The sequence below is a fragment of the Hippopotamus amphibius genome, chromosome 2 (assembly GCF_030028045.1).
Source record: "Hippopotamus amphibius kiboko isolate mHipAmp2 chromosome 2, mHipAmp2.hap2, whole genome shotgun sequence".
NCBI classification, from domain to species: Eukaryota; Metazoa; Chordata; class Mammalia; order Artiodactyla; family Hippopotamidae; genus Hippopotamus; species Hippopotamus amphibius.
The window spans coordinates 57,667,954-57,695,049 of record NC_080187.1 but is presented as its reverse complement, the minus strand read 5'-3'; the positions used below and the strand labels follow the sequence as shown (position 1 = coordinate 57,695,049).

Below are 27,096 nucleotides of genomic sequence, written 5' to 3'. Positions count from 1 at the left end.
ACTTCAATAAGATAAACTTTAAAAATGATTTCTGTGATAAAAGGGATTTTGTCCATCATTTACTTTTCTTAATTTGGAAAAGAGAAATGTGTACATTCTCTAGGTGGCTTGGTATGTATACTTTCTCACATTTGTTGATAAACATCTTCAACAGAGTATGTGGAATAAATTTGGAATCCATTCTTCTTCAAATGAGGACCTCAGTCATTCAGTTTGTTGAGTCCACTTGTTAAAAAACTACTAAGGACTGAAAAATCGCAGAAATAGGAGATTTAATTCCTCCCTTCAAAAAGGTCCCAAGCTAATAGGGTTAACTATTGAACATATGTAGATATAGAAAAGTTATTTGGGAAGGTTATGATCTTTTATGTAAATACCCAAATCCACCTTCACTATTCCAGTTGCAAAACAAAGGTCACCTGATGTACAGCACACTACTCAGGTGGCTACCCTGGCACAACACTTTCCTTCCACACCAGGGTGGTTCCATCTCCATATTCCTCATGAGGGGGCAGCCACTCTTCACTAACTGTCTGTGGTAGAAACTCATCATAAAAAGGGTTCCAGTGGGCCTTGCTTTCAGTGTCCCAAGATCTTCTGAGTAAATCAGAACCTCCTGGGGAATGCGGTAAAGATTGGTTTTTTTCTAATTCTAGGTTCAGAACTAAACCTTAAAAATTTCCAGAAAAGTCTTAAAAACACAAAAGGGGGCTGCTGAGGAGATGAAGAAATATTTAGTGTTTTTTTCCTGTTAGCATCAGCATGGCCTGGATTTAAATCCCAGCTCTACGTTTTTCATCTTAGAGAAGCTACTGAATCTCTTCTCTTAACTAAAGTTTCTACATTTGTGAAATGGGGATAATATTACCTTCCTCACAAGGTTGTCATAAGTATTCAAAGAGATAATCTATATATATTATCTGGTATAATGGCTGGCACCTGGTAGGTGCTCAATAAATGACCATTATGATTATTATTAAATTATATATTTTTGGACATTTGAGATCATTCTCTTTTTACTTTATCAAGTTAGTGTTCAGAAAATTCATGTTAACTGCAGAGAAATAAATACTGAAATGCCAGAAAAGTTCTTGTTAGTAGAATAATTGGATTGAGCTGAGATTTAGCTAGGCTATAGGGAAAAGATGATTTAAGACAGGGAAAAAGGGTTTTGATGACAAATGAAAGGAAGACATGATTCACTGGAAAAAGTGAAGGTCATTAAACGCAGGGAACAAAGGGAAATAATTAAGGTAAAAACATATTTACTGATGAAAACACTAAACAGAAGGAGGAAGAAATAAGGTGGGAGGAAGATAAGTTACTATAGATTTTAAAACAAATAATTACTTGTGGCAACTTGCAGCCAATGCAAAGTATTTGGGTGGAAATTCTACTAATTAAAAACAACATAGGACTTCCCTGGTGGTGCAGTGGTTAAGAATCTGCCTGCCAATGCAGGGGACACGGGTTCTATCCCTCGTCCGGGAAGATCCCACGTGCCTCGGAGCAACTAAGCCAGTGTACCACAACTGAGCCTGCACTCTAGAGCCCACAAGCCACAACTACTGAGCCCACGTACCGCAACTACTGAGCTTGTGTGCTGCAACTACTGAAGTCCGTGCACCTAGAGCCTGTGCTCTGCAGCAAGAGAAGCCATCACACTAAGAAGCCTGCATGCCATAATGAAGAATAGCCCCTGCTCGTCACAACTAAAGGAAGCCCATGCACATCAATGAAGACCCAATGCAGTCAAAAATAAAGTCATATGTTAAAAAAAATAAAAAAATAAATAAAAACAACACTTTTATAAAATGAATCCAGTAGAGAGCTCTGCTTCAACAACTGAATAAATAAGAACAATGACAGAGAAACACGAAAAAGGGAAAACAAACGCAGCTTGGTAACAGCCTGCCTTGCTGAAGTCTGAGGTGGCACGGAAATACATTTCTGATGTCATTTCCTAGGCAGGGAGGATACGAAATGCTATCAATGACACCAGGAAAAGTTAAAGTGGGAAGCAGAAAAGAGCCCACTGGCCATCCAAAGCTGAGGTTTAAATGTCCTCAGGAGGACAGGGTGACTATTAGAGTGAAAAGCAGCAGAGTGATACAGGTGGTGAAAAGAAAAGGACTTGTATAAGTATGGATAACTGGTTATTTTTATAATAATAATTACTGCAGAATGGCTAAAATGAAAAATAGACTAGAGGGTTTAAAGCAATCGTTGGTAGAAGGTAAAGAATAAAAAGCAGTAAGAATTTAGTTACGAATCATAATGTAGCTGGATGAAAGGGTCAACCCATGTCATTTTTTGCAATATAGGTAAGCTTTGAAGACAATATAAAATTTAATACAGCAACAATGCAAGTTATTGAGTGTTTTATATTTCACTATGGGGATTGTGAGGTAGCAGCCCCCAGGCTGACTCTGATGTGTTTGCCATGTAGCACTTTAAAAATCAGAAGATTTCATATAAAATTTTAGATTTCCAGTTTTTCTTTAAAAACCAAGGCTCTGGGGATTCCCCTGTTGGTCCAGTGGTAAAGAATCTGTCCTGCGATGCAGGGTATGCGGGTTCAATCCCTGGCTGGGAAACGAAGATCCCACATGCTGCGGGGCAACTAAGCCCACACGCCACAACTACTGAGCCAGTGTGCCTCAAACAGAGAGCCCTTGTGCTGCCAAGTACAGAGCCCACGCACTCTGGAGCTCGTACATCACAACTACAGAGCCCGCGCGCCACAATGAGAGAAGAGAAAAAACCCGCAGGCCACAACTAGAGAGAAGACCATGAGCTGCAGAGAAGAGCCCGTGCGCTGCAATGAAAGAGCCTGCATGCCGGAACTAAGATCCCACATGCCGCAACTAAGACCCAATGCAGCCAAAAAAAAAAAAAAAAATCAGGGCTCTGGCGCCGTAAGTCCACACACCCCAGTGACAACAACGTATGGAAGCTGAAGAAGAAGGTACCCTCAAGATCACCACCCTCCCCACCACTCCTCAGATCTGACCAAGTTCAGTCACTTGGAAGCCTGTGAACTTTGACTACGCAGCCACTGCTTTATAAGGGCTCTTGTCTACACTGTCTCCATGAATCTGCACAGAAATCTCGTGATGTAGTCAGAGATGAGTATATTTTTAACACAGTTTTCAGAGGGGACTCAGAGAGCCTCTCCCCAAGTTAATCTTCTAGTAAGTTGTAGAATCAAGATTCTAATCCAGCCTTATGATTCCAAAGTACAGTTTCCTCGCTTTACCATGCTACTTCTCAATATAATGGGAAGGTCCATAACCTGAATCCAAGTCACACTCACAATTCAGTTAAAGGCAAACAAACTAACAACAACGTCCTTTAGAGTCCTTGCAGATAAAACCTAAACCTCTTTAGAATCTAAAATCAGAATGCATGGGTTAGGTATATACCTGAAAGACTATCTACTTGTGCCTATATCTCTGTAACTATGTACACTCATATGCATGTAAAAACATTAAGTTTTAAAAATGAAAAGATACTTTTACTTTATGAAAATATACATTACTAAGCATGTGAAAAGAAAATACAAATCCTAAAAAGTGTGAGGAATTACAATGAAGACTCACCCAATAAATTAATCCCATCATTTACAATGAGCTGTCCATGACGCAAGTAGTTCAAAATGGGTTCAAAGTATTCAGGACTTCGGTCAATTAAGAAAGCTCCTCTATGATCTTGCTTATTTCCCCAGACACCTGTGGGACCATTTAAAATGAAGAAAGCCCCCATAAACAAAAAACAAAGTTAGAAATTTATAGAAGAAAAATTGTGTAACATACCAGTAAGTTTTTACTCTTGTAAAAATTACTATTGATTCCATTAAAAAGTACAGAAGGACAGGAGTTATAAAGTCAATACAGCTACAAACAGATCACACAAAATGTGAAAACTATGGGCTGCACTCACCTTTGTTCTTAAACATGTGGGCCAGCATACTGTCAGGTTCTTTATTCACTAAAGTGCTCCTAAGAATTCAGGGAAAAAAATTGATTTCTCCATTTGTCTTTATAAACAAACATATTTAAGTCAAGAGTATACTTGATCCCAGCTGCTCTCTCAAAAAGATGCATGCTATAACCTGGGAGGAGTGATGCTGGGAAACAAAAATGTGCAGTAAGTTGCCATTTCTCAAAATCCCTTCTAATCTGGCACTTCCTTTGATTTAAATATTGGTTTCATTGCCCTTAATTTCAGTGCTAATATATCCTTCTAGCAAGCTACTGTACCACAATTTTCTTGATTTAAACTTACATTTTTCTTATCCCTTTAGTATAAGCAGTTGTAGTCCACAAATTTCAATACTGTTAATTTTTTACTTGTGTTGCATGTATGTTACTCAATATTTTAAAAGCATATTCTAAAAACACTAAATTCATGCTTTTCATGCTTTCTCTGGAATGACTTAAACATTTTTCTACTCTTAAAAAACAACTTTCTAAAAGTTGGTTTCAAATCACAAAGCACATTTAAGTAGCACTGGACTATCTTCTAAGGAAATCAGCATACTGAAGGAAAGAACAAACAGTACCCCCCTCAACACACACATGCACGTGCACCTACCGTGTGGTTGTAAAGTACCGCCCTCCAACATTTAATGTTAGCCAGTCTGTGTGAGATCCTAACAACCCTTCAGGTACTTTAGAATCTGTCTGAGGATCTAGAGATGACATGTAGAAAAAATAAACATTAAGTTGGGGATTTGGGGAAGATGGCAATAGTATAATTTTTTAAACTAAAAACTCACATAAAAACATGCCAGAGCTACTAGGACAGCAAGCCCCACAGACAGTATCTAAAACTCTAGGTGATAAGGTATCCCACCAATACTGACAGCTAGAAGAGCAGCATGGCATCAGCATCCTTGACAGAAGCAGCATCCTTCACAGAAACAACAGGGTATGTGATGATCCTAAGATTCCGGAGTAATCCATAAATACTCACTTCAAAATTCAGCAAGTCTACTTGAGAACTGCTGAATGGAAGTAGGAGGGGTGCCCACTCAGACCATAGGTGATTCAAGTGGTCTGCAGTAAGATCTGAAGAGGCTGAAAATGAACTCTCAAAACCCACCAACCAAAGCTTCCACCTAGGACAAAGTCCCACACTGAGGATAAGATGTTGGGAAAAGAATCCAAGTTGAACATAACAGAGACAACAGAGACAAAAGGAAAAGGAGTCTACATAAAAGTCAAAAAGGTCTAGCAGAACCAAAATATATCAGAAAGTGATGTCCATATTTTTTAATATTTCATAAAAACAACAGAAAAGACACCAAAAGCCATGAAATTAGAAAAACTTCCCTAAGTCAGCTCCCTTCTCAAGTTAAGGAAAACTAATTTCACCTAAAAATGAGCAACAAAAATTCCATAAAAAGTTATTAAAAGAATAGGAAGAATTACATTCCTATAGATAATGAAAATGTACCAGAAAGAACTGCCCCAAAACCAGGCAACTATAATATTCCAAATACAATAAAAGAAGTAAATAATACAAGGTATGAAAGAACAACATAAACCAGAATCACAAAATTCAGAAATGAGGCAAGAGAACTCAGGACAGAATTAGAAATAAAAAGAAAAACTCTTTTGGAAATGAAGATTAAAGTAGAAGAATCACAGCAGTGAAAGAACACCACAGATAATGCCTTAAGGAAAATAAAAAATGAAAAGAGGAAAGCTTTAAAAATCAAACAGAAATGAAGAAAGAGATGAAAAGGATTTAATAGAAGATTTCAAATACAGAAGACAAGTGTAGAAGATCCAACACATATATAATAGGAGTCCTGAAAGGAGAAAATCGAAGCATCGTGACAAAATAAATACACAAAGTTCAAGAAAACTTTTCTGAAACTAAAAAGAAAAAAGAAGGAAAAAAAAAAGATGTGAAACTACATATTGAAAGGGCCCACCATGTATCTGAGACTCAACCCAGAACAACTCAGAACACCCAGAAATATCTACTAAAATTACTGTACTTTAAAGAAAGAAAATAATCCTTTGGGTGACCTAGGAAAAATAATCACTTACAAAAGATCAGATTTTTTTGGACACCAACACTATGCCAGAAAAAAATCGAGTAACATATTTTAAGATATTTAAAGAAAAATAATGTGAACCAAGGAACGTGTTCAATTCTGACGTATGATTTTATGACCAGCCAAACTGACTTTCTTTCAGGTATAGAAGCCACATGCAAGATGTCAGAGAACACAGTTCTCACAAGTTCTTTATCAAGAATCTACTAGAAAACAAGTTTCAGACAACCACTTGAGGTATCAATTTTAGGACTGGAGGAGTAAAACTAAGTGATGGTTTTAAGGGAGAAAGTATAGTATACAATGGTGTGTGTGTATATACAGTATATAATATTTGACAATGGATAAACAATACGATTATTTTTTAAGTAAGGAAAGAAAGAAATAAGCATATTAAAAATGTTTAATTGTCTTTAGTAGTCACATTGGTATTCAAAGTATAGGGATTATTACTGAAATTTTTATGTGTATTTTGTACAGGATGAAAGAAATGAGTAATTATGTGACATTACAATTCCATCATTCCCTGTGTCCCTGGAAACCAGGATTATTGATATGCAAGAAAGGAGACAGATGTAAGATAGATGTTAAATAAAAATGTTATAATCCTAATTATAAACCAAAGTATTGGTATGAACCCATGAGATATTTTATCTATCTATATGTTATACATGATATAAAAGTTCATATTATATAATATTTATTATATATGAATTTTATCCTCTAGCTAGCTATGTATTTCCAACTCTGTTCACCAAAAAGCCCAGTAATGATAATGAGCCCAGTAGCAACGAGCCTTCCCAGCACCTAGATTGTGTCTTGAAATGACATTTTCTACTAAAAGAAATCAAGGATTCCAAGATAAAAATACTGATCTGGGCTTAGGACAAGAGAAGTATAAGATGAACACTTTGTTATTCCAGATAGTAAGGAAGACTAATGGGGCTGTGTTAAAAGAAGAAGGACTTGAAGGGATTTCTACTGGCCAAAAGTAAAATAATCTAGGTACCAAATATTTTTAACTCTGAAAGTTCATAATGAAAAAACAGAAAACACCAATCACTTTTTATTTTGTTGTTTGTATGTATGCAATAAACCAATTAAGTGACCACTGCCTGCCAACCCACTTTGTTAGGCTAATGGGTAAGAAAAGATGAGAAAATTTTTTGTTCACAGTCTTAAGGCAGAGACAGAACATATGCGTTTACTTCTAAGTTTCTGTGTGATGATCCTGAGAACTACCACTACTCACGAAATACAATTATTGTGAAGGCTTAAAAAATACTTAAATATTCAAGGTGTGATCATCTGGGACTAAATATATCAAATACTCCTTAAAGAATATTTACTTTATTTAAGCCTCAGGCTCTATCCTTTGAGATATACACTGTATAAGCTTTCTTAGAAACTAAAGGGTTGTGTGTATATGTGTGTGTGTGTGGCTGCTAACGAGTCATTTTTGACTGTTTTGATTTAACGGCTGTGAATGATTGCCAAATATTACTTTTGCAAGCAACACATACTTAAAAATATGTAACATAACAGAGAGATTTAGATAACTACTATCAAGAAGGAAATTTCAAAACAAAACAGCTATAGTTTTAAAATCAAAACCACCCTATCATGTCATAATTGATGAATATGTGCACATCCAGAGCATTTTAACAGTATGTAAAAGATGAGGTATTCATACTAAAATATGATCATCTAAATCAAGTTAGAAATTTTTTTCACACATCCCCCCAATGCAGAATCAAAAAAGGTATGAAGAGCTGAATACTGCTACAAGATACTTTCTAATGTTAAGCTTAAGTAAAGCCATGTAAAATATTTGCCATTTCACCCTACTGCAGCAGACAAAATTGGCTTTTTAAGGAATTCACTTACCAATAAATGGTTCTCCTTCACACACAAACAAAACATCATCATCCCTGGGGAAATCAAAATTTAAAAAAACAACCATCAAAATCCAGAAATCACATTAATTATCTGTTGATTAGAGGAACTATTCCTTAGAATAATGTAGAAGATAGGTTTTGCTATCTGTGTAGCAAAGAATTGACTAAGTTCCAGTGTTTTTTGTTTAAACTCTGGTTGTTTAAGCCTTTTCCTGTTCCAAAATTCTGTGATCTGATGAGAATGGAATGAGGTGAACTAGACGCTTGTTTTAAAGAGATAAATCTGCCTAGGGTATTTAAAACACAAAACCAAAACAAAGAAACAAAACCAAAACAAAAAACCAAAACCCACTATTGTGGTGGACGACTGGTGAGTTAAGTCTACTTAACATTCTATTTTATTTAGCAGGTTTTCACCAAAATAGGCCTCTGTGATGTTTATAAAATTCGAAGTGCTTAATCCCCTGACTTAACTGTTTCTGGATTTAAATTCAAAGATACTGCACGTGAAAGTACTTTTGAAATGGAAAAAACAAAACAAAACAAAACCAACTATACAAATTATGTGAATTCAGCTTTCTCATCAATTGAAGACATGAGATATGCTCAAAGGATATGATTAAAGTTATACTCAACTCCTCTTTTTTCACTTTAATTCTGTAACCCTAAATAAATCATTAGGGTTTTCTCCCATATCATCAGCTGCTTTGTGCTTTGGAAATGAAAATAAATTTTCATATTAAATCTAGGAAGAATATAATTGGCAGTAACTCTGTAAACACTCACCTACTACACCCACCTAAAGGTAAACAAATACACAGAATTTGAAAACCTGGATTATCCTCGTTCCCTGTCCCACCCCACCACACCATTAGTATAAATAAATGATCAGAGCTTGTACTGTGAACCTTAAATTATTAAACAGGTAGATATAAATATATACTATTCTTGTCCTAGCTCTTTTTCAATTGAAGTATAGTTGACACACAATATTATGTGAGTTTCAAGTGTACAACATAGTGATTTGACAATTAAATACATGAAAAGATCACCACCATAAGTCTAGTAACCATCAGTCAGCATCCAAAATTACTACAGTGTTATTGACTATATTCTTTGTGCTGGAAATTACATTCCTGTGACTTTATTTTATAACTGGAAGTTTGTATCTCTTAAGCCCCTTCACCTATTTCACCCCCCCATCCCCGCCCCAGTCTCGTCCCCTCTGGCAATCACCAGTTTGAGTTCTAAGCAGGTAGGTACCTTATAGTTCAGAAGGCTTCAGTTGTGACCTTCTTCAATTATGACCTATGTTATAGAAATTTTTATTTCTATAAGAATATAAATTATATTTGTATAAGACATCACAGGAACACAGAATTTTTCTTGGAAGCAGAGTCTGTGTTTGTTAAGGAGAAATTTAGGTTGATATAAATCATTCAACAATGTGACAATTATCCATAGAAACAGAAAGAAGCTGGGAGATACTGAAAAACTAAGAAATTCTTCTAATTTACTTGGAATTAAAATCTGTATCTTTTAAGTCTATAATCTTTTCTACTTGTTCACCATGCCAGTTAACTTTTTAACACTAATACATAAATTTGTTTTCCTCTAGTTAACAAGGATCAACTATTAAACCATACGACCTGGTTAAGTCATTTAACTTCTCAGATGTTTACTTTCCTCATTTATAAAACAAAGGGACTAGAAGTGTTTAAAGGCAGTATATTATATTGAAAGGTTATTCTGACCTGGGTTTAAATGAAAATTAAACTTTGTATACTATCATAATTTAGAACAACATTATCTCCACAACATCAGTCTTAAGAAGTCCACTCAGAGACTTCCCTGGTGGTCCAGCGGTTAACACTCCGCACTTCCAATGCAGGGGGTGTGGTTTTGATCCCTGGTGGAGGAACTAAGATCCCACATGCTGTGTGGCCAAAGAAAAAGCCCATGCTTTGCCAATTAAATGAGGTAACTTGGGCAAAGCAAATACAACATAACTGGCACAGAGTCAGTACTTAGTTTGTGTTCCCATTCCATCTTCTTTAAGCCTCTTCCTGCTCCAAAATTCTATGATCCCATGAGGATGGAATGAGGTGAACGGGACACTGGTTTTAAAATATGCCTGGGATACTTAAAAAACAACACCCCCAAACAAACAAACCAAACCACTATTGTGGTGGATCACTGGTAACTTAACTATAGTTAAAATGCTCCCTTATTTAGCAAGTTTTCACCAAAGTAGGTCTCTGTAAATGCTTATAAAATTCAAAGCATTCTTAGGAAATGAATTGAATACGCAGTAGTATATAAGAGAGATCAATTAAATTTCTAGTATTAAGAATTCATGTTTTATTAGATCCGTTTCTAGTAACGGAGAGATTCCTCATAGCCATATGTTAACTCTGCAGAAAGACTGAGTATACTGGAATGTGTTCAGGGTTTTCTATCTGATCAATGCACCGTAAGTCCAAATTATTTAAATTCCAAAGAGCAAATTCTAGGCAAGCATTTGCCAAAATCCTGTATTCTTAACAGTGATTAAATACTGCTTAAGGGAAACAGCGTAGCACCAAGAAGCTGAGGGCACATGGTAGACAGCTTATAAAAAGGTGAAGGTTACCTGATCAAAGCAATATCATCAATCAGTCCACCTTTCCCATTATACACACTGGTGGCTTTTATGCCGAGTTTATTGCTGGCCACAGAAAGCAAATCAGATAAAGTTCCATATACAGCGACCACCTGTAAACACACCAGATTAATTTCAACAACTTACATAATCAATTTTGTCACAAATTACAAACCACCACACTATAAACAGGACTAAAAAAAATCAGATTATCACATAAAAAGAGATTTTGAGAGGTTCTTAATAGTGTCTCTTTTATGACAAATATTTACTTAGTGCCTAACACTGCTGAAATCCAAAACTAGAGAAATCGCCTCTGACTAAAAACAAACTACAATCTTACGACATGTTAACTACCGCTACAGTTCTTATATAGAAGAGACCCGCACTTGAATTTAGATTCTGACATTTTCTGTCAGCTCAAGACAAATTATTTAACCTCTTTTTGCTTCTGTGGCTTTAACTAGAAATGAGGAAAACAGCTGCACCTGTATCAGAAGGTTGTCACAAGTATGAAATGAGTTAGTGCATAAGAGCTTCACAAAATGTCTGAGGCCTATTAAGTCTTTATGATGTTGCTTTGTTAAAGGAATGGTTTATTTTTTTAAACAGGAAAAATTATTGTTTATTATAACATTCACCACATCAACTACCACATGAACAGTTAACAACTTCCCTCCTCATTTAACTTCAATAACTATATTATTTTATAAAAGCCAGATTTTGGCTAACATTCTAAGTACAGCATAGAGCTGGGTTACAATAAATTGCTCTGTCCTGCTTTAATTCAGGTCACAGTCTGATACTTGTGCAACACATATGTAATTGCTTAGGTAGGGGGTTGAGACTCTGTACCTGTAGTGAATTTTTTGCTCTGGTCACAACTATGGGTTTCCAGTGGCTATGTTGTACAGTTTTACCATTATCAGTTAGATCTCTGAAAATTATGAATAAAAAAGCAGGTAAGGAACTGAACCTGAAGCATGAGCAGGCAACTGACTTCCCACAGGATACTGGATAAAGGCTCCATATAAAATGGAACCGGGGCTAGTCCTTTGTTCACTGGGTGATTGGAGTACAGTAGACACTGAATTTCTCGTTAAGTAAATGAAGTGAGCAGTCAAGTATGGAGGGAGCTGTTTGCCAATAAAGATGTGTGCAATCTTCTGGCAGAGCACGCAGATTCCAACTCTTTTCTCTTGGATCATGACCTATGAGAAGTGTTGCAAGCTGGGGCATTCTGGGGAAGGTTTGTTGGCAGGCAGAGTTTACAGGGAACCAGGTGGATTATTAAAAATAATGCACAACCCAAGTGCTCATAAACACATGAATGGATAAACAAAGTGTGGTATATCCACACAATGGAATATCATTCAGCTATAAAAAGGAATACAATTCTGATACATGCTATAACATGCATGAGTCTTGCAAACATTATGCTAAGTGAAACAAGCCAGACATAAAAAGGGACAAATACCCTGTGATTCCACTTGTATGAGGTACTTAGAAGAGGCAAATTCATAAGGAAAGAAAGTAGGATAAAGGTTACCGGGGCAGAAGGGAGACAGAGAGTTACTGCTTAATGGGTACAGAGTTTGTTTGGGATGATGAAAAAGTTTTGCAAATGAAAAGTGGTGGGGTTACACACATCATGAATGTACTTAATGCCAATGAAATGTACATTTAAAATGGCTAAAATGGTAACTTTTATGTTATGTATATTTCACCACGATAAAGAAGATAAAAATGCAAAGCACTTGGCATGGTGTCTTGCACACAGCAGACATGCCACAAATGATTGAAGCCTGAAGATGTGTCCCGTGTACTTCCTATCATTTTTCACCTTTGTAACAGAGCCTGGAATTATACCTGTTACTACAGATATGAGTTCCAGAGGAGAAAGAGAAAGATTTAGAAAATTCTCAATATAACAACTATGACAAGAATGCTATTGTTGGATAGGAGGATATTTTTACCCTCCCCTAGCAGTTCCCAGACTGTAAAAGGTGTTTTGCGTTTGCTTTGGTCAGTCTCTTGGCATTCTGCTTCTTGTATATCTTCACGTGGTTTTATTTTGCCTGACATTATCCCTTCCTTGCCTTAACATCAACTTTCTCCCCTGCCCCACTCCTGTTTCTTTCCACTTCCTTCCCTCAAGCATCATAAAATGGATGGACATTTAATGTCTCTCTCTCAACTATGCTCCTGAAGTATTAGAGCATACCACTTTATATGACTTATTTTTCAAAGATATATCAAGTTAAATTGTTTTCTACTTCCATACGACTAAAGGTTTTTCCTGTGGGCCAGCTGTTTCCTAATAAAAATAAAGGCCCACCTGCCATGTTCGAAAGCTGTGTGCTGTCCCATTTGGAAGCCACTAGCTACAAAAGGCTATTTAAATTTCAATTTATTACAATTAATTAAAATAAAAGCTTGTCAGTTACACTAGCCATATTTAAACTGCTCAACAGCCATACTGGCTCATAGTTACCAAAATGAACAGCACAGATGTGGGATATTTAACTCATCACAGAGAGTTCTATTGGAACTGCTGCTTCAAAGAGCAGGATAAAATGAAGAACCAAGAAACCATTTTAATTCTGTTAATTAAATTTAATTGTTAATTCCAACTATTTTAATTCTGTTAGGTTTGACCATATCATAGCAACCCACCATCACAAAGTGGTAGAGTGACTCAAAACCCTGTTTGTTGTTCTGTATGGAAGGTTGAGTAGTTACCATCTTTCTTTTCTTCCCCACTAAAGTAAAATTTGACTGTAAGATTTAAAAAAAAAAGCCACACATCACACAGTTTAGCAGTTTCAGGGCAATCAAAGTACAACAGGTGTTTCTTTGTAGGTTGCAAAACTACTAAGGAGCACATTCTAGATGCAAACTGAGTTCACCTTTATGATCACTTAAAGAAGCCCTCACAGAGTCTTGAACATTATCACTACACCAAATATTTTCTAACCTGATGTCCTATCTAGACTATAAAGGTTTAATAAAAAATTTTTAACTTCTAAAAAGTTGTTATTCATCCTGTGAATTTAGGTAATCAATAATCCCTTGTAATGCTGGTGAGCAGCACTGAAGAAGTACATCCCTGTACTACCCAAATCTCTGGACATTCAGAAAAGAACTGCAGCCAGTTTAAAAAGGATCCTGTTAAGTGTCACGGTATCTGCTTTATAGTAGATCTTTCATCAATGTTTCTTGAATGTCAGATGAAATTTTTATCACTTTCAGAGTATTGAATGAGGACACACCTTTTTTGTGTTTCAGCTATGTTTATTTGTCTTTTCCACTGACATTAAGTTTAAAAAGTACATAGTAGAAATGCAATTCTAAAGTGATGTTCATATAGTTCATGTAACTATGGGAAGTGGCTATCTTTGGATAGTAGAATTAAGGTTCCCTTGTAAGTTTTTGTTTCGTTCTACAGATTTGTTACAACGAACTTCTATTATTTATGCAATAAGGGGAAAAAGTTATAACTTAAGGTCTCCATAGCTTTAGATACTAGATTTACAAATAAGAATTATTTTAGCAGTTGACAAGTAATCCGGTAATGCACAATCTTCTTTAAACGAAATAACTAAAGGGCCATCAATTAGAGAAAACAGCACTGAAAGTACTGTAAAGAATCTTATACTGCAAATGTGAAAATTTCCCTTAAGTTGAGCCAACATACTTGTTTTTCGTTTGAAAGGCATTTTTGCCATTTGTTTTCAGCAAGACCACTTTAGCTGACTCTCTTGCGCATACTAAGAAATAACTCACAAATAAGACTGCAGACACAATATTTTAAATCTCTTTTATATAAACCAATGAGAATATAAGATTTTAAAATGCTATACACATTTTTTTAAATGCGATACACCTGGAAAAGATTTTAAGTTGGTGAGAAAGTTTCTAACATACACATGTACCTGGCACAGGTACCTTTCATTATATATCAATTCTGTTGGGGAAAAAGCAACATTGGAAATCTTGTATATCAAGATATGAGCTCTAACTGTTACATAAGCTTACTTTAGCCCTCAAAGAGGTCAAGCATTTATGAAATGATCATGCTTACAATGGCTGTTTGCTTCATGTGTGTTATGCTTCCTAGTGTGGACCTGAAGTTCCCATGCCACTGAAATTATCCATTTTAATAACCCAGGCACTGTACTTAGAATGGAAGCATTCTATGGAGTAAATTGAAAAGCATGTCTATTCAAGTTTATGGCCACTATATTATACTACTATTAATTCTTCCTAAATTTCAGATCCCACGACAAGAGAAAGCTATCCACCAATTGGGAAAGTAAACGGTACACTGTGCCTCCCAGGACATATCAGTTTAATGAAGTTTTCATTTGCCTTTACACACTATTTTCAAACTGTAATCTATGTTATTCAAATTTAAAAAGTAAAATCTGCACATGTATTTAAAACATGTTTTTTAAATGTCCACAATATCTATTACATAACAATCAATAAATAATCGTTGAATTTATGCACGCCGATTTACCCAACTGACCCACCAATCACAATAACTCAGTGTAGAACCAAGCTGCTCTACCTACACTTTTAGTTTAATACCTTTAAAAAATTAAAATTATTTTACTCCTAAAAAAGATGACTACGTCAAGAAGACTGAACATATTAAAAAACTTTAAAGTCTGACAACAGTTAATGTTGAAAAGGATATGGATCAATGAGAGATTTTATGCTGGTGGGATACAAGTTACAGCAATGACTTTGTTCACAGTTTGGCATTATTTTGAAAAATTAAACATTCACATACACTAACACCCAATAATTACAACTTACGTATATACCCTAGGGCAGGGGGTTCTCAGTGGTGTGGTCTCTAGACCAGCAGCATCAGGATCACCTGGAAGTAGATTAGAAATTCAAACTCCTAGCCTCACTCCCGAGCTAGGGAATCTAAAGCTCTGGGGGTGGGGCTCAGCAATAGTTGCTCAGTTCCGCCAGGTGATTCCAATGCATGCCAAAGTGTGCAAACCACTGCCCTAGAAAGAGTGTGCACAGGGTATACAGGAATATTCACGGCAGCACTGTCAATTTTATAGCAAAATATAATGCAGATAAACAACCCAACTACCCATTGACAGGAAAATGGAAAAACTGTGACAGTATTTGCATAATACTTTGTATAATTATTATAAAGCAGTGACAATGACTATCACTATGTGGGACAATACGGTTGAAATCTTAGAAATACTATATTGACTGAAAAACGCACGTCCAAAAAGACTACGTACAATATGATACTGATTTAGGATATATGTGCCAAAGCTGACGACAAAAAATACAGTTTAGTTATACATACATAAGTGGCAAAACTATTGAAAAAGGAGGAAAAAAAAAAAGAAAGCATGAGAGAGAAGTACAAAATTCATGAAACTGGCTGCCTTCATGGGATAAATATAGGAAAGTAGACGAGCACACTAAGTTTTGGTAATATGCTATTTCTTGAGTTGTGTGGTAAATTTATTGATATTTGTTATATCATTTTCCTTTTAATTTTTATGCATATTGATATTCTTTACTGTGTTCTTTTGTGTGTCAATATATTTTAAAACCGTTTAAACTTAGCAAGAGCAAGTTTCTTATTAATGTTTAGATTTCAATAGCCAAACTACATATTTTCACCTTTCTTCAACTCAATAGTGAATTCAACTCTGGATACTTAATACCAACGACACATCTGTGACCTCATATCAAAGCCAGAAGAAAACAGGTCCTGGACCAAGACTGTAAACATCAGTCCAGAATTAAGATCTTTCATATCCCACTCTATCTGCAGTGCCTGGCATGGCTGCTCCTACAAAGACGGAACTCAGTAAGTGTTGACTGACTGAATGAATAAGGTACAGAAAAGGCCTACAATTGGCACAGCGCATTACTGAATATTCTGAAGTTAGAAAAAAAGAAAAAAGCAACTTATGTCCAAGAGGCACAGAAACTTTGAATTGACATTGGGTTGCTCAGAAGCCACTCACTACATTCAGAGATCTGAGTTCTCATTTCAAATTCCTGGATGCCAACTATTACAGAGACTATTAAAAAAGCAGAAGAATGGGAATTCTGAAGCATATGGAGAAAGGATGAAAGGTTCAAACCTGACTCTTTTGGAGCAACTTAAAACTAGAATGTAAAAATCCCAAGTTTTTAGCAGTATGGCCTTCAAGTGCTTTTGACTATGTACCCCATCAGTAAAACATTTTGGGGGATGTACTCAAACATTTGTATACTCATTTATAAAGTATATACTACTCTCAGGAAGAATATAATTTCCCAGATGATAAGAGGACTTTTACTGACTTAAGACGATGAGTAAACGGTAACCCCCCCCCCAAATATTTATCATTAAACTTAGTGAACTCCTGCCAAATACAAAATTGACTTTAAACATTAAAAGAAAAAGAAAAAAAATCTGAAATTGTCTTTCTGTGCTGGAAGATATTTTTAAATGTTTTGCTAATTGGGATGACCTCATCCTATCATTGGCTATTATCTCAAAGAACAATATACACTTGGGAAGCAGTTTACTGTTAATAGCAGTTATAAAACAGGATTTCAAATAGTCTTCTTTAAAATTCGGCACTTTTTGCTCTCTTCTCACATCTAGAGATCCACTGTTTTTTGTTTGTTTTTTAATCTGATAGTTTCTGTTAGGAGAAGTGCCATCTTCTCGTGGCTGACTTGTGCTTGCCTAATTAATACTGTCTTCAATCTGCATCTTGTTTGAAGGAATCTTGTCAAGCCACTTGGCGTTTTGGTGAGGGTTAATTTAGTGAAAACTGGATAAGACACAACTTAACCTGGCACGTGTAAGCTTCAACACATCACAATATGCCAAAGGGAACGAACCAGTGAAGAAGCGACTGTCAACCTTTTCCCATGTGAACATCTCCCGTCTCAGAAGACTTGTGACCAGCTGACATTCTCGGTCATTAAAAGCACCTGTGTCTTTCCAGCTTGGCCAAATCAAGTCTTAATATAATTTTATATCTTTAAGTAAAAAATATAAAGTATAATATTTCCTCTTAAACTCTACTGGATCCTCTTGCACACCCTCTTTGGTGGACCATTTCACTCCAGAAAGCACTGTTTTAGAGAAAGGCACAGCCCCCTCTTCAACATCAAAACATTTTAGTAATTACACTTATGTTTACTCAGTATGCGGAAAAGTCAAAAGTCGTGGTGAGCATATGATGTATTCCCCTGCAGTGACTCTGTGTCTTCCTAACCCCAGGCTTCACCGCCCAGTCTGCACTGAGCAAGCTTTAAAGGAGGGAAACTTATGTGAGGAAAAAAAAAAAAAAAACAGGCATTACTCTTATGGCCAGGAAACAAAAACAGAAGCTAGGTAAATAAGGAGATAATGAAAGTGGCACAGATATTCCAACTGGTAGATAGGAAACCAAACTCTATCTCACAGTAATGCTTTGTTTCAGCTTCATGAAAATCATGTCAAGATCATGCCAACCCTGGCTAAATACAGTCACTTTATACAAAAAATGTAGGCTGTTATGTATTATTCTGCTCCCTTTGGTCAAATAAGAGTAATTACAGTAGTATTTTTTTAGTCAGCTTAAGGGAGAGGAGAGGAAACACTGACAACTTTGGCAGAGAATGTTTTCCAGTTAAGTAGCAAGGATTATGGCATGACTTATTTTTAATATTGAATCATACTGGTATTCTCCAGTTTGGGTTTTTATAATCTCTGTACCATAAACACATTTAACTATTTGAGATGAGTTTTTCCCAATTTTCTGAGATTCTCCAGCAAAAAATTTTTAAAGCAGATAAAATCAAATCCAAAAACCTAGTCAAAAGTAAGCAGCTTTAAAAGAAAAAGAGCCCCTTATTAAAAATATGGCAAGACTAAGGCAGCCAATTTTTGACAAGAACAAAATTCAGTAGTTTCAGAAAAAATAGTTAAATATTTATGGCTGGGTCTAAACATCTTGTCTTCCATGGAATAACAGCAGATGTTGAGTAAAAAGGTCAATCAGAGGTCTGTTTTTGAGAACATACTACCATTGTAACTTCGGATATACTAAATCTTTCTTCCAGTAACAATATATGTATTAGATTATGAGTAGTAATTATCAACAGACAAAACAGGTACAGAAAAAGTTCATAAGGGTCAGAAATAATGGGAATCTTGTGAAGCCTATTTTGAGGTAGCGTTTATGAAAACTGAAGAACTTGAATCTATGCCACTTGTTTTTAATGAGTATTAAATCTCTAAAATCAGAAGAATGCAACATTATAGTCAACAAGCTACAGTGCGGTTCAAATTTTTACAGCACATTTACTCAAAACTACAGGGTAGTTAGAGAGCCTTTTTTTTTTTAATACCGTGGCACAAATACGCTATTTAAAAATTTTCAATGTTTCCAAAAGATGCAGGAAATAAACCATTCTGGCCAGTAAGACAGGGAGCCCAATCTACCCTCATCTCAGACTCTTAAGGCTTAGTTATTTCCAAATGTCATTTAGCCACACCATAAATGTCTGCTTTGAACAGTCAAATTTTCCAAAGAAGCCGAACAACTTTCATGGGTGGGGCAAGAGGCTGAGAAGGAACAGGATTCATCTTGGCTTGCCCCAGCGTTGGAAAAATATTTAGCACCACGCCCTGAATGAAGGCCTAACACAGCAAAGAGTAATGTCCAATTGATCCATTTTGGTCTATTGTCCTAGTCCTCTAAGGAACTACTATACCGCGAAATAATAAAGCGAGTACAAAAGTTTGGCGGCGGCGGGGCTTGGGGCTCCTAAAGGGGGGTGGGAGGGAGCCCATCAAGAAGATGTCACTAATTTCCATCCCTCTACTCGCCCTAGGATGGGAGAGTGGTTTTACTTATCCGCGGACAGGAAGAGTTTAATTCTTTTCACCTGATCAACCTTACATGCCTTAGTAGTTACCACCACTTTCTGGAGCAGACCATTACTCAGCACGAAGGTGGGAACCAGCGCCTTTTGTAGCCGGGGTGGTGGGCAGGGGGCTCTTGGAGGAAGTGGGAAGAGGAACATAAGCATCAGGTGACAGCGGCCCTCCCCACGCCCTCCGAGTCCTGTGTTCTCCAGGACCGACACCCGCACTTGGGAACGATTCAGCACAAGCTGACCTGCGCTGGTCCCCACAGCTGCTGGGGAGTCCGAGGGCAGGCGCGCGCTAGGGATCCCGGGGGTGGGGAGGAGGCCGCGGGGACCCGACGTTCGCCTCCTCCTGGACGCCCCCCGCCCCGGCGCACGCCCACCTCCCCGCTCCCAGCCCCTCTTCCCAACTTCAGCCCTCTGCCCTGCGAGCTCACTCCGCACTCCGCTGCCCTCGCCCCCAGCGGCCGGGCCCGCCTCGCCTCCTCCCGACCCCCTTACCTTTCCATTCTTGGGGCTGCCGTTAAGGAACAGGGTCACCCGCCTCATCGCGCTGCCCCCACCGGGTCCTGAGTGAGTCGCCACCCTCCCACCTGGCTCTCCTCCCACCTTTTTCTTCTCCCGCCCTTCCCCTCCCTCCACCCACTCGGACTCTCCTCCCTTCGCCACCTTCCTTCCCTCACAGACACACACACAGAGGCACGCACTCTCCGTCCCACACCCCAAGGTTGGCCGGTCCTCCTTCCCACCCCGCCCCTGCGTTCCTCAGTCAGCCTGGGGCCCTTCCCCCACCTCTCCCAGACTGACTCTAAGCCCCACCAATCATCCCGCAGCGCCGGCCAAAACTCAGCCAATCATCGCCCTGCACTGGGTGGGCTCTTACTAACCCAACCCAGGTGGAAGGAGGGAAAAGAGGCTGCGGTCTAGCCGACAGGGAAGGGTTATCAGCCAATCAGAGCTGAACCTGGAGCCGAACGGCGACTCAAAGCGTTACTGAGCAGGCGCAGAGCCAACACCAGGTAGAGCTTATCTGCATACGGAGGCGGGGCTTGAGGGAAGGAGGTGGGACGCTGGAAGTGATCCACAACCAGTCAGCGCCTCCCAACCTTAACCCCTCCCACTGGCTCTACCTCCCGAGGAAACGCTGCGGTCGGGACTGGCTGATTGGGTAAGAGCCAGCCCGTCGTTCTGTCAGGATTGGTCCAATGATTCTTTTTCGAAGTTTGCAGCATCCAATCGGAAGGCGGGAAACGGAGCTACAGCCCTAAACCAAGGGTTCCTCCGCGAGGCGTTCACGGAAAGTAGTCCCCCCGGACACAGGTCAGCAGCTTCCCTCTCTGGTCACTGTGTCAACTGCAGCTAGCGGTAGTGTCTCTCCGAGCCCACGACGCCACTCCTGTCCCTGGGACGGCGAGGTAGAGGCCTGGGAGTGTTGCGGGCGCGCGCGCGCACACGTGCGGGTGGCGGCGGCGTAGAGATTCTCAGAGTAACGCCGGGACACCAGGGAGGCGGGGCCGGCGATTTGAATCGGGCGGCGGGCCGCGTCGGGGCGGAGCGGAGGGGAGGGTGCGGGTAACGCCGGCTGCGGGGTCTGGGTGTCGGTGGCCGGGGACCAGGTACCCGCCCGCGGCTGGCTTGCGGCCGACCGTTGCTTTCGCGAGCGAGCCCTTCAGGACCAAAGAGCCGAGCTGTAGAAGGCGCGACAGCCACGACACTCATCGGCGGAGCGGGAGGTAAGGCGAGCGGCCTGGTTGGGATTTCAGAGACAGTAGTGCCGCAGAGCTGTTCCTTCGGCGTGTTTCTCAGAAGTGTGTTCTGCTGGGTCACCCGCCTGCTTTTTATAATGCAGATTTCCGGGGCCCGGCCAGACCTCCTGAATTAGAATTTTGGGGAATCCTCAAAGCTGCGGCTCTAGCTGGGTGCCCAGTTGATTCCAATGTTCGCGAAGGTTGAAAAACCTTGGTTTTATAGTATGGGATTTGCTTCGTTTCATCCCGAACAGTAGTATCCTCCATTTCTCTTTAACTTGAGCTCCAAAAGTAGTCTCTTGTCATCTGTTTTCGTACCAATATAGATTGTATTAGAATTCAGTCTTGAAAGAGGATCTCGATCAAATCACATTAATTTTGGAGGTGGGCTAATTTTTCTTTTTTCTTTCTTATCTTTTTTAGATGGATGATAGTTCAAAAGACAGCAAGCCCCTTGAAACCAAGGAGTCTGCTATTAATAACGCTGGTATGTAGCGACCTGTTGTCTCTCTGTGTTTATCTTGGTGATGATATTTAGCCCCTACATATTGTCTGTTTCAGAAAATGCCTCTTTCGTTTTAGGAAATGGGAAGCTTGTAACTCCTCACAAGCCTGCAGCTGAAATGACTTCTAATCCTTGCATGTCAGATACTTTTAAATCACCTTTGAACTTTTCCACAGTAACTGTGGAGCAATTGGGAATTACACCTGAAAGTTTTGTAAAGAACTCTTCAGGTAAGAGATGTGGTTCTTCTCCTGCAGTGTTTTTAAAAGTTGAAAAATTAAACTCTGTTTTGTTCACCTACCCCATCTTAGTGTGAGGGTGGGTCAAAAATTATCTGCACTGTGACTGTAGAATTTATTTCAATTAACTTTTAAAAAAGACAGATACATCATTTTTTGACCTAATCTCCTTGCTTTTCAATACACTTTGTCCATCTGTCAACAAGCATTCATATTCCCTCATTAAAAAATGTTTTAGGCTGAGTTGCAAGCCACGAATGCGCCGCTGTCTTCACGTCTTCATCAGAAGTTAATCTTTGTCTTCGTAGGGCTGCTTTTAGGGGACCAAACAGGTGAAAGTTCAATGGAGCAAGATCAGGACTACAGGGAGGGTGCTTTAACACCTCCCTATAGCTTTAGCATAGTGTCGACAGTGTGGGCAGAAGTGTGCAGACAGACGTGCATTGTCACGCAAGATCACAGCACCCTTGGATAGCAGTCCTCTGTTTAATCTGAAGTTCAGGCTTCAGCTCTTCAATAAGCAATTCTATCCATTAATACACACTTCTTTGCAACAAAACACTTTCTCCATACTGTGCACAAAGCCTTTGATAAATAACAGCACCAGGTACACCCTCAGACCAAAAAAAAACGAATCACTGCATGCTGTTCTTCTTTCGTGCAAATCACAAGTGGGGCATCCATTTTTGCTTGCATTGCAGTTACAAATGAACTGATGTAACACGTTCACACCTGCGCAGCAGTGACTGGGGAGATAGTAGCCTTGAATGGAAAGCACTGATAAGACAGTGTGGCCAACAGAAATTTTAATATAACCGGAGTGTGGATAATTTTTGACTCCCCCCATACTTCATGTATCTAAATTGATTGACTCTCAGACTTGCTGGATCAGGGAGATCAGGGTCCCAGGGCACCCAGCATGATAGTGTTCCCAAGTCACAGCTGTGCTCCAGGCCCGAACTAGAAAAGGACGTGTGCGAATCGCTTTTTGACTCAACACATGGGATACATGAGTGTGTATGCGATCGGTAGTAATACATTTTATGGTCATGTATGGCAAAAATGAGAGAAAGTTGAAGGGTGATTAAGAAAATGTGACATTGAAAGATGGGGGCAAAATCACAAACAGAAAATTGACTTGGGCTAATCTCTTTTATGGCGTAGAAATGAAATTCACCTGTGAAATCTGATTTAGCTGGAGAATAAACAAATAATGGGCATGGAACTAGAGAACAGAATTTAGAAATGAAGAGTAATGGGGGACTTGAAGATCAGAGGGCACTAGACAAGTAACACATAATGGAGACGAGACCAAAGTGGCACACCATCCTGTGTTCCCTTCTTAAGAGCATCACTCTTAGACCTTTAAAAAGCTAGACTGGCTGGAATTCAGGGTAGTGTGCTGAAGGTTGACAGGTATCTAAGAGGAACAAATTATCTTGAACAATTGAGGACATGAGAGTATGTGCCTGATGGGGGAGATCATCTTTGGGGATAGACTAATTCAGAAAAAGAGAAATTTTTAGTCCAAAGCAAGCCATTACCAACCCTGTACAGGGAATACAAAACAAAATGAGACTTGTTAATTCAAAGATGTTCACACGTTTGTTCCACAACTTTTTAATAAACGCCTTCTATGTGCCAGGCACTGCTCCAGGGGCATGGAATAAAGCAATAGACAAAACAAAGGTACCTACTCAACAGATGATGTGTGAACAATTTTGCCTATACTTTTCCATGTAGATCTCTGTACCATGCGTTTATCATGTTCTCTTCAGGCTGGTGCGTGATGGGTATTCAGGGCACGATTACTGATGATTGCCTTGTTTTGTTCCAACTCACAAGAGAGTTTTCATTATAGGAGAGTCATCATCCTACCTTAAAAAATCCAGACGCCGCTCTACAGTTGGTGTTCGGGGCTCTCCTGAAACAAACCATCTAATTCGTTTCATTGCCCAGCAGCGAAATTTAAAGAATGCTTCTTTGACCAAGAACTCCCCTTTTCAGGTATAGTTTTCTTTTTTAAGTTCCGTCATGAATTCCTCTAGGAGGATGTTTTGCTCTGTTAGAAAGCTTTGGTACAGTGTTTGTACTCTCCAGTGCACCTCCTGTTTTTGGATCTGGGGAGAGAGTATTTTCTCTGTGTCTTACAGAGATTGTGCACATAGCAGAAATGTTGATGGTGAGCATGGAACTATTAAGAGTTATGAGATCCTGCATAGAGTTGGCGTTCTGGAGGTGCTATTTTACTTTGCAAATTTTTGTCTAGTTCATGTCTGTTGTAATGAGGTGAGGCAGTGTATTCCAACCTTTTTCCTTTAATATTTTGTCTGTGGTTAATACTTTTGTGACTATTGTGTGTTGGCATAGAGGGGCAGGAGTTCCCCCCACCGCAAAATGTATTTGGAATAGCCTTGAGGAAAGAAGCAAAGTGTTTGTGTATTGGTGGGGAAGTATTTAGATATTTTTGCAGATTTTTATCAGAATAATACATGCTCCTAAAAAAGTCAAATAGTACAAGACTTGCTATGTAAGACAGTCCCTGGCTTGCCCTTCTTTGGCTCTTTTCAGGTGGGCTTTCCTATTTTAAAAGGTACTTTTATTGCCGCTTCTTTACTTTTCATTTTAGACACTGTGTATATGTGAGGCTATTTAGTGCAGTGTAGGGCTTCTCAAAAATTATATGCAGATTCCTGGGAATCCCTGAGTCCCATCCAAGAGGTCCACGAGGTCAAAGCTATTTTTTGAAATAGCACTAAGAAATTATTTGCCCTTTTTCACTGCGTTGATGTTTGCACTCGTGCTGTAGAAGCAATGGTGGGCAAAACTGATGGCACCAAGCTGTCATTTTTTTTTTTTTTTTTTTTTTTTTTATTTTTATTGTCATTTTTTTTTTTAACTGAATTCTTTTTCTTTATTTTGGTGGTAAGTTTCCATATAGTTTCTTCCACAAATATCTTGACTTGAAATCTCACCCATTAGGCATACATCATCTGACATCATTCAGTAAAACATCAACACTAACGCATTAAGGCCTCACTCTAACTTGTAAAATAGTTATATTTCTATTTTGGGCGGAGAAGGGAACTGAGGGAGTTCAGTAGAAGTCCATAGGAACCCCTGTTCCAAGCTGTCATTTTTACCTTCATCCCTATTCAGCATTTACAGGAAATAATAGTAAGGCTAATTTCACTTGACATCCTTGATGAAGCAATAAAAATGATACATTTTATTAATTTTCAACACTGAGTATTATGTGTGATGAATTGGGAAGTAGACACCAGACACTTCCAGAGTACATACTGAAGTGTGGTAGATGTTTCCAGAAGAATCGTGGATATGATTGTTTGAGCTGTGAGTTGAACGAGCCAGTTTTTTCATGGAACGTCATGTTTATTTGAAAGAATGATGGAGAGACATGGTTAGTCAGACTTGGGAATGTGGCTGGTATTTTCTCAGAAATGAACAGTGAACCTGCCACTTCAAGGAAAGCCAGATGTTTCTTACCAATGAAAACCATTCGAGTTTTTTCAGAGAAAATTAAAATTTTGGAAAACTACGAACTTGCTTGACAACTTCCCAATGGCTGGACTGTTTTTTTTTTTTTTTTAATTTATTTATTTACTTATTTATTTTTGGCTGTGTTTGGTCTTCATTGCTGTGCGTGGGCTTTCTCTAGTTGGGCTTTCTCTAGTTGCGGTGAGCGGGGGCTACTCTTCATTGTGATGCTCGGGCTTCTCATTATGGTGGCTCCTCTTGTTGCGGAGCACGGGCTCTAGGCGCTCGGGCTTTAGTAGTTGTGGCTCATAGGCTTAGTTGCTCCACGGCATGTGGGATCTTCCCAGACTGGGGATTGAACCCATGTTCCCTACCTTGGCAGGCAGATTCTTAAGCACTGTGCCACCAGGGGAGTCCCCCAGTAGCTGGACTTTTCTGGTGGATCAGTGGGGATGTTAATGAATGTGACGTTTTGATATCGCATAATAAAATATGTCAGCATTTCGAAGATACGCATAACTGAGTGAACCAGTGTTTTCCGCATGACCAGTGCATGCAAAATATACCAAGTTGCAAGATAAGCCTGTGGATTTTAACATAACAGAATATGAAAAGTGCATTGATAAGATTTCATATTTCACATTGCAACTAACATTTAAGAAATCTGTTGAATTTTGTGTTGCATTAAAGAATATCCACAATTCTGAAAAAGCAGTTGAAATACTCCTGATAGACACAATGAACATGAACTAAGAGTCTTTGGTGTGTTCAGTAATTTTTTAGGGTGTGAAGACTTATTGAGAATTGTGTTAGAGTGGATGGGAGCGTGGTCTGTGGAGTTCCATTACTGGCATTTGATTCTAGGCTTTATTTTAGTTAACTGTAACTTTTGGCAAATTACTTGCATTCTCTGTCCCAGTTTCCTCTTGTATAAAACGGGGGTGATAATAGCAGCAAGGATTTTATTGAGGATGAATAAATTAATAGACATGAAGTACTTACAGCTGTGCCTGGAACATGGTATGTTTTATGCTCTCATTGTTGTTTCTGTGAAAAAGGAGGATTTTCCTCTCACATCTCCTAGCCATAGTTGTGCCAACACTTTCTCTTTCCTGCCTTCCTACCAATATAACCAGTTACAATTTTTGTTTAAATTAGCATTTAGTATGCATTATCTAACCATATAGAGATTTTTCATGAATTGCTCATGTGTAATGGCCATATTTCGTTTCTTCACAATTTTTATTTTTCCTGCAGGTAAGTACCTTTGTTTGTTTGTTTGTTTTTGGTAATTTATCATGTAATCTTGAGCATCCACTAATTCTTATTTGTTTAAATTTGAATCCACAAATTCAAATTCTTATTATTTGTTCTTTTTTGTATTTCTTGGTGTCCTCTGACTTTTTCCTCCTGTTGGCTTGGCTTCCATCCAGCTTTGCTGGACAGTTGTCACTTTGTGACTTCCTTTCAGCATGTTTGGTGACTTCCTTTTCCTCTCCTATTTGGATTTCCTGTTTCCATGACCTCATGTCTTTTCTCGGTTTACTACCTCATTTTTCTGGAGCCTCTGCATATCTGACAAAGTTT

General features: G+C 38.6%; 2 protein-coding genes across 3 annotated transcripts in view; one reads left to right on the top strand and one right to left on the bottom strand.

Moving 5' to 3' along the window:
• Positions 1-20,205, bottom strand: part of KCTD9 (potassium channel tetramerization domain containing 9) — a 46,093-nt gene extending 25,888 nt beyond the window's left edge. The window contains exons 1-6 of one of the 2 annotated variants that reach the window (XM_057724429.1): positions 20,021-20,205; positions 10,601-10,722; positions 7,958-8,001; positions 4,597-4,693; positions 3,943-4,001; positions 3,603-3,731 (exon numbers count right to left, since the gene is read on the bottom strand). In XM_057724429.1, coding sequence (XP_057580412.1) covers positions 3,603-3,731; positions 3,943-4,001; positions 4,597-4,693; positions 7,958-8,001; positions 10,601-10,722; positions 20,021-20,068 — 499 coding nt within the window. In that variant the 5' untranslated portion in view covers positions 20,069-20,205. Of the gene's footprint in view, positions 1-3,602; positions 3,732-3,942; positions 4,002-4,596; positions 4,694-7,957; positions 8,002-10,600; positions 10,723-13,285; positions 15,410-20,020 lie in introns of those variants that run through there. The other variant, XM_057724428.1, reaches the window with a different exon arrangement.
• Positions 20,206-21,086: 881 nt separating this feature from the next.
• The window catches only part of CDCA2 (cell division cycle associated 2), a 50,672-nt gene continuing 44,662 nt past the window's right edge, over positions 21,087-27,096 (top strand). The window contains 4 exon segments of the mRNA XM_057724417.1: positions 21,087-21,252; positions 21,691-21,754; positions 21,829-22,002; positions 23,873-24,018. Of these exon segments, the coding sequence (XP_057580400.1) occupies positions 21,691-21,754; positions 21,829-22,002; positions 23,873-24,018 (384 nt within the window). The 5' untranslated portion in view covers positions 21,087-21,252.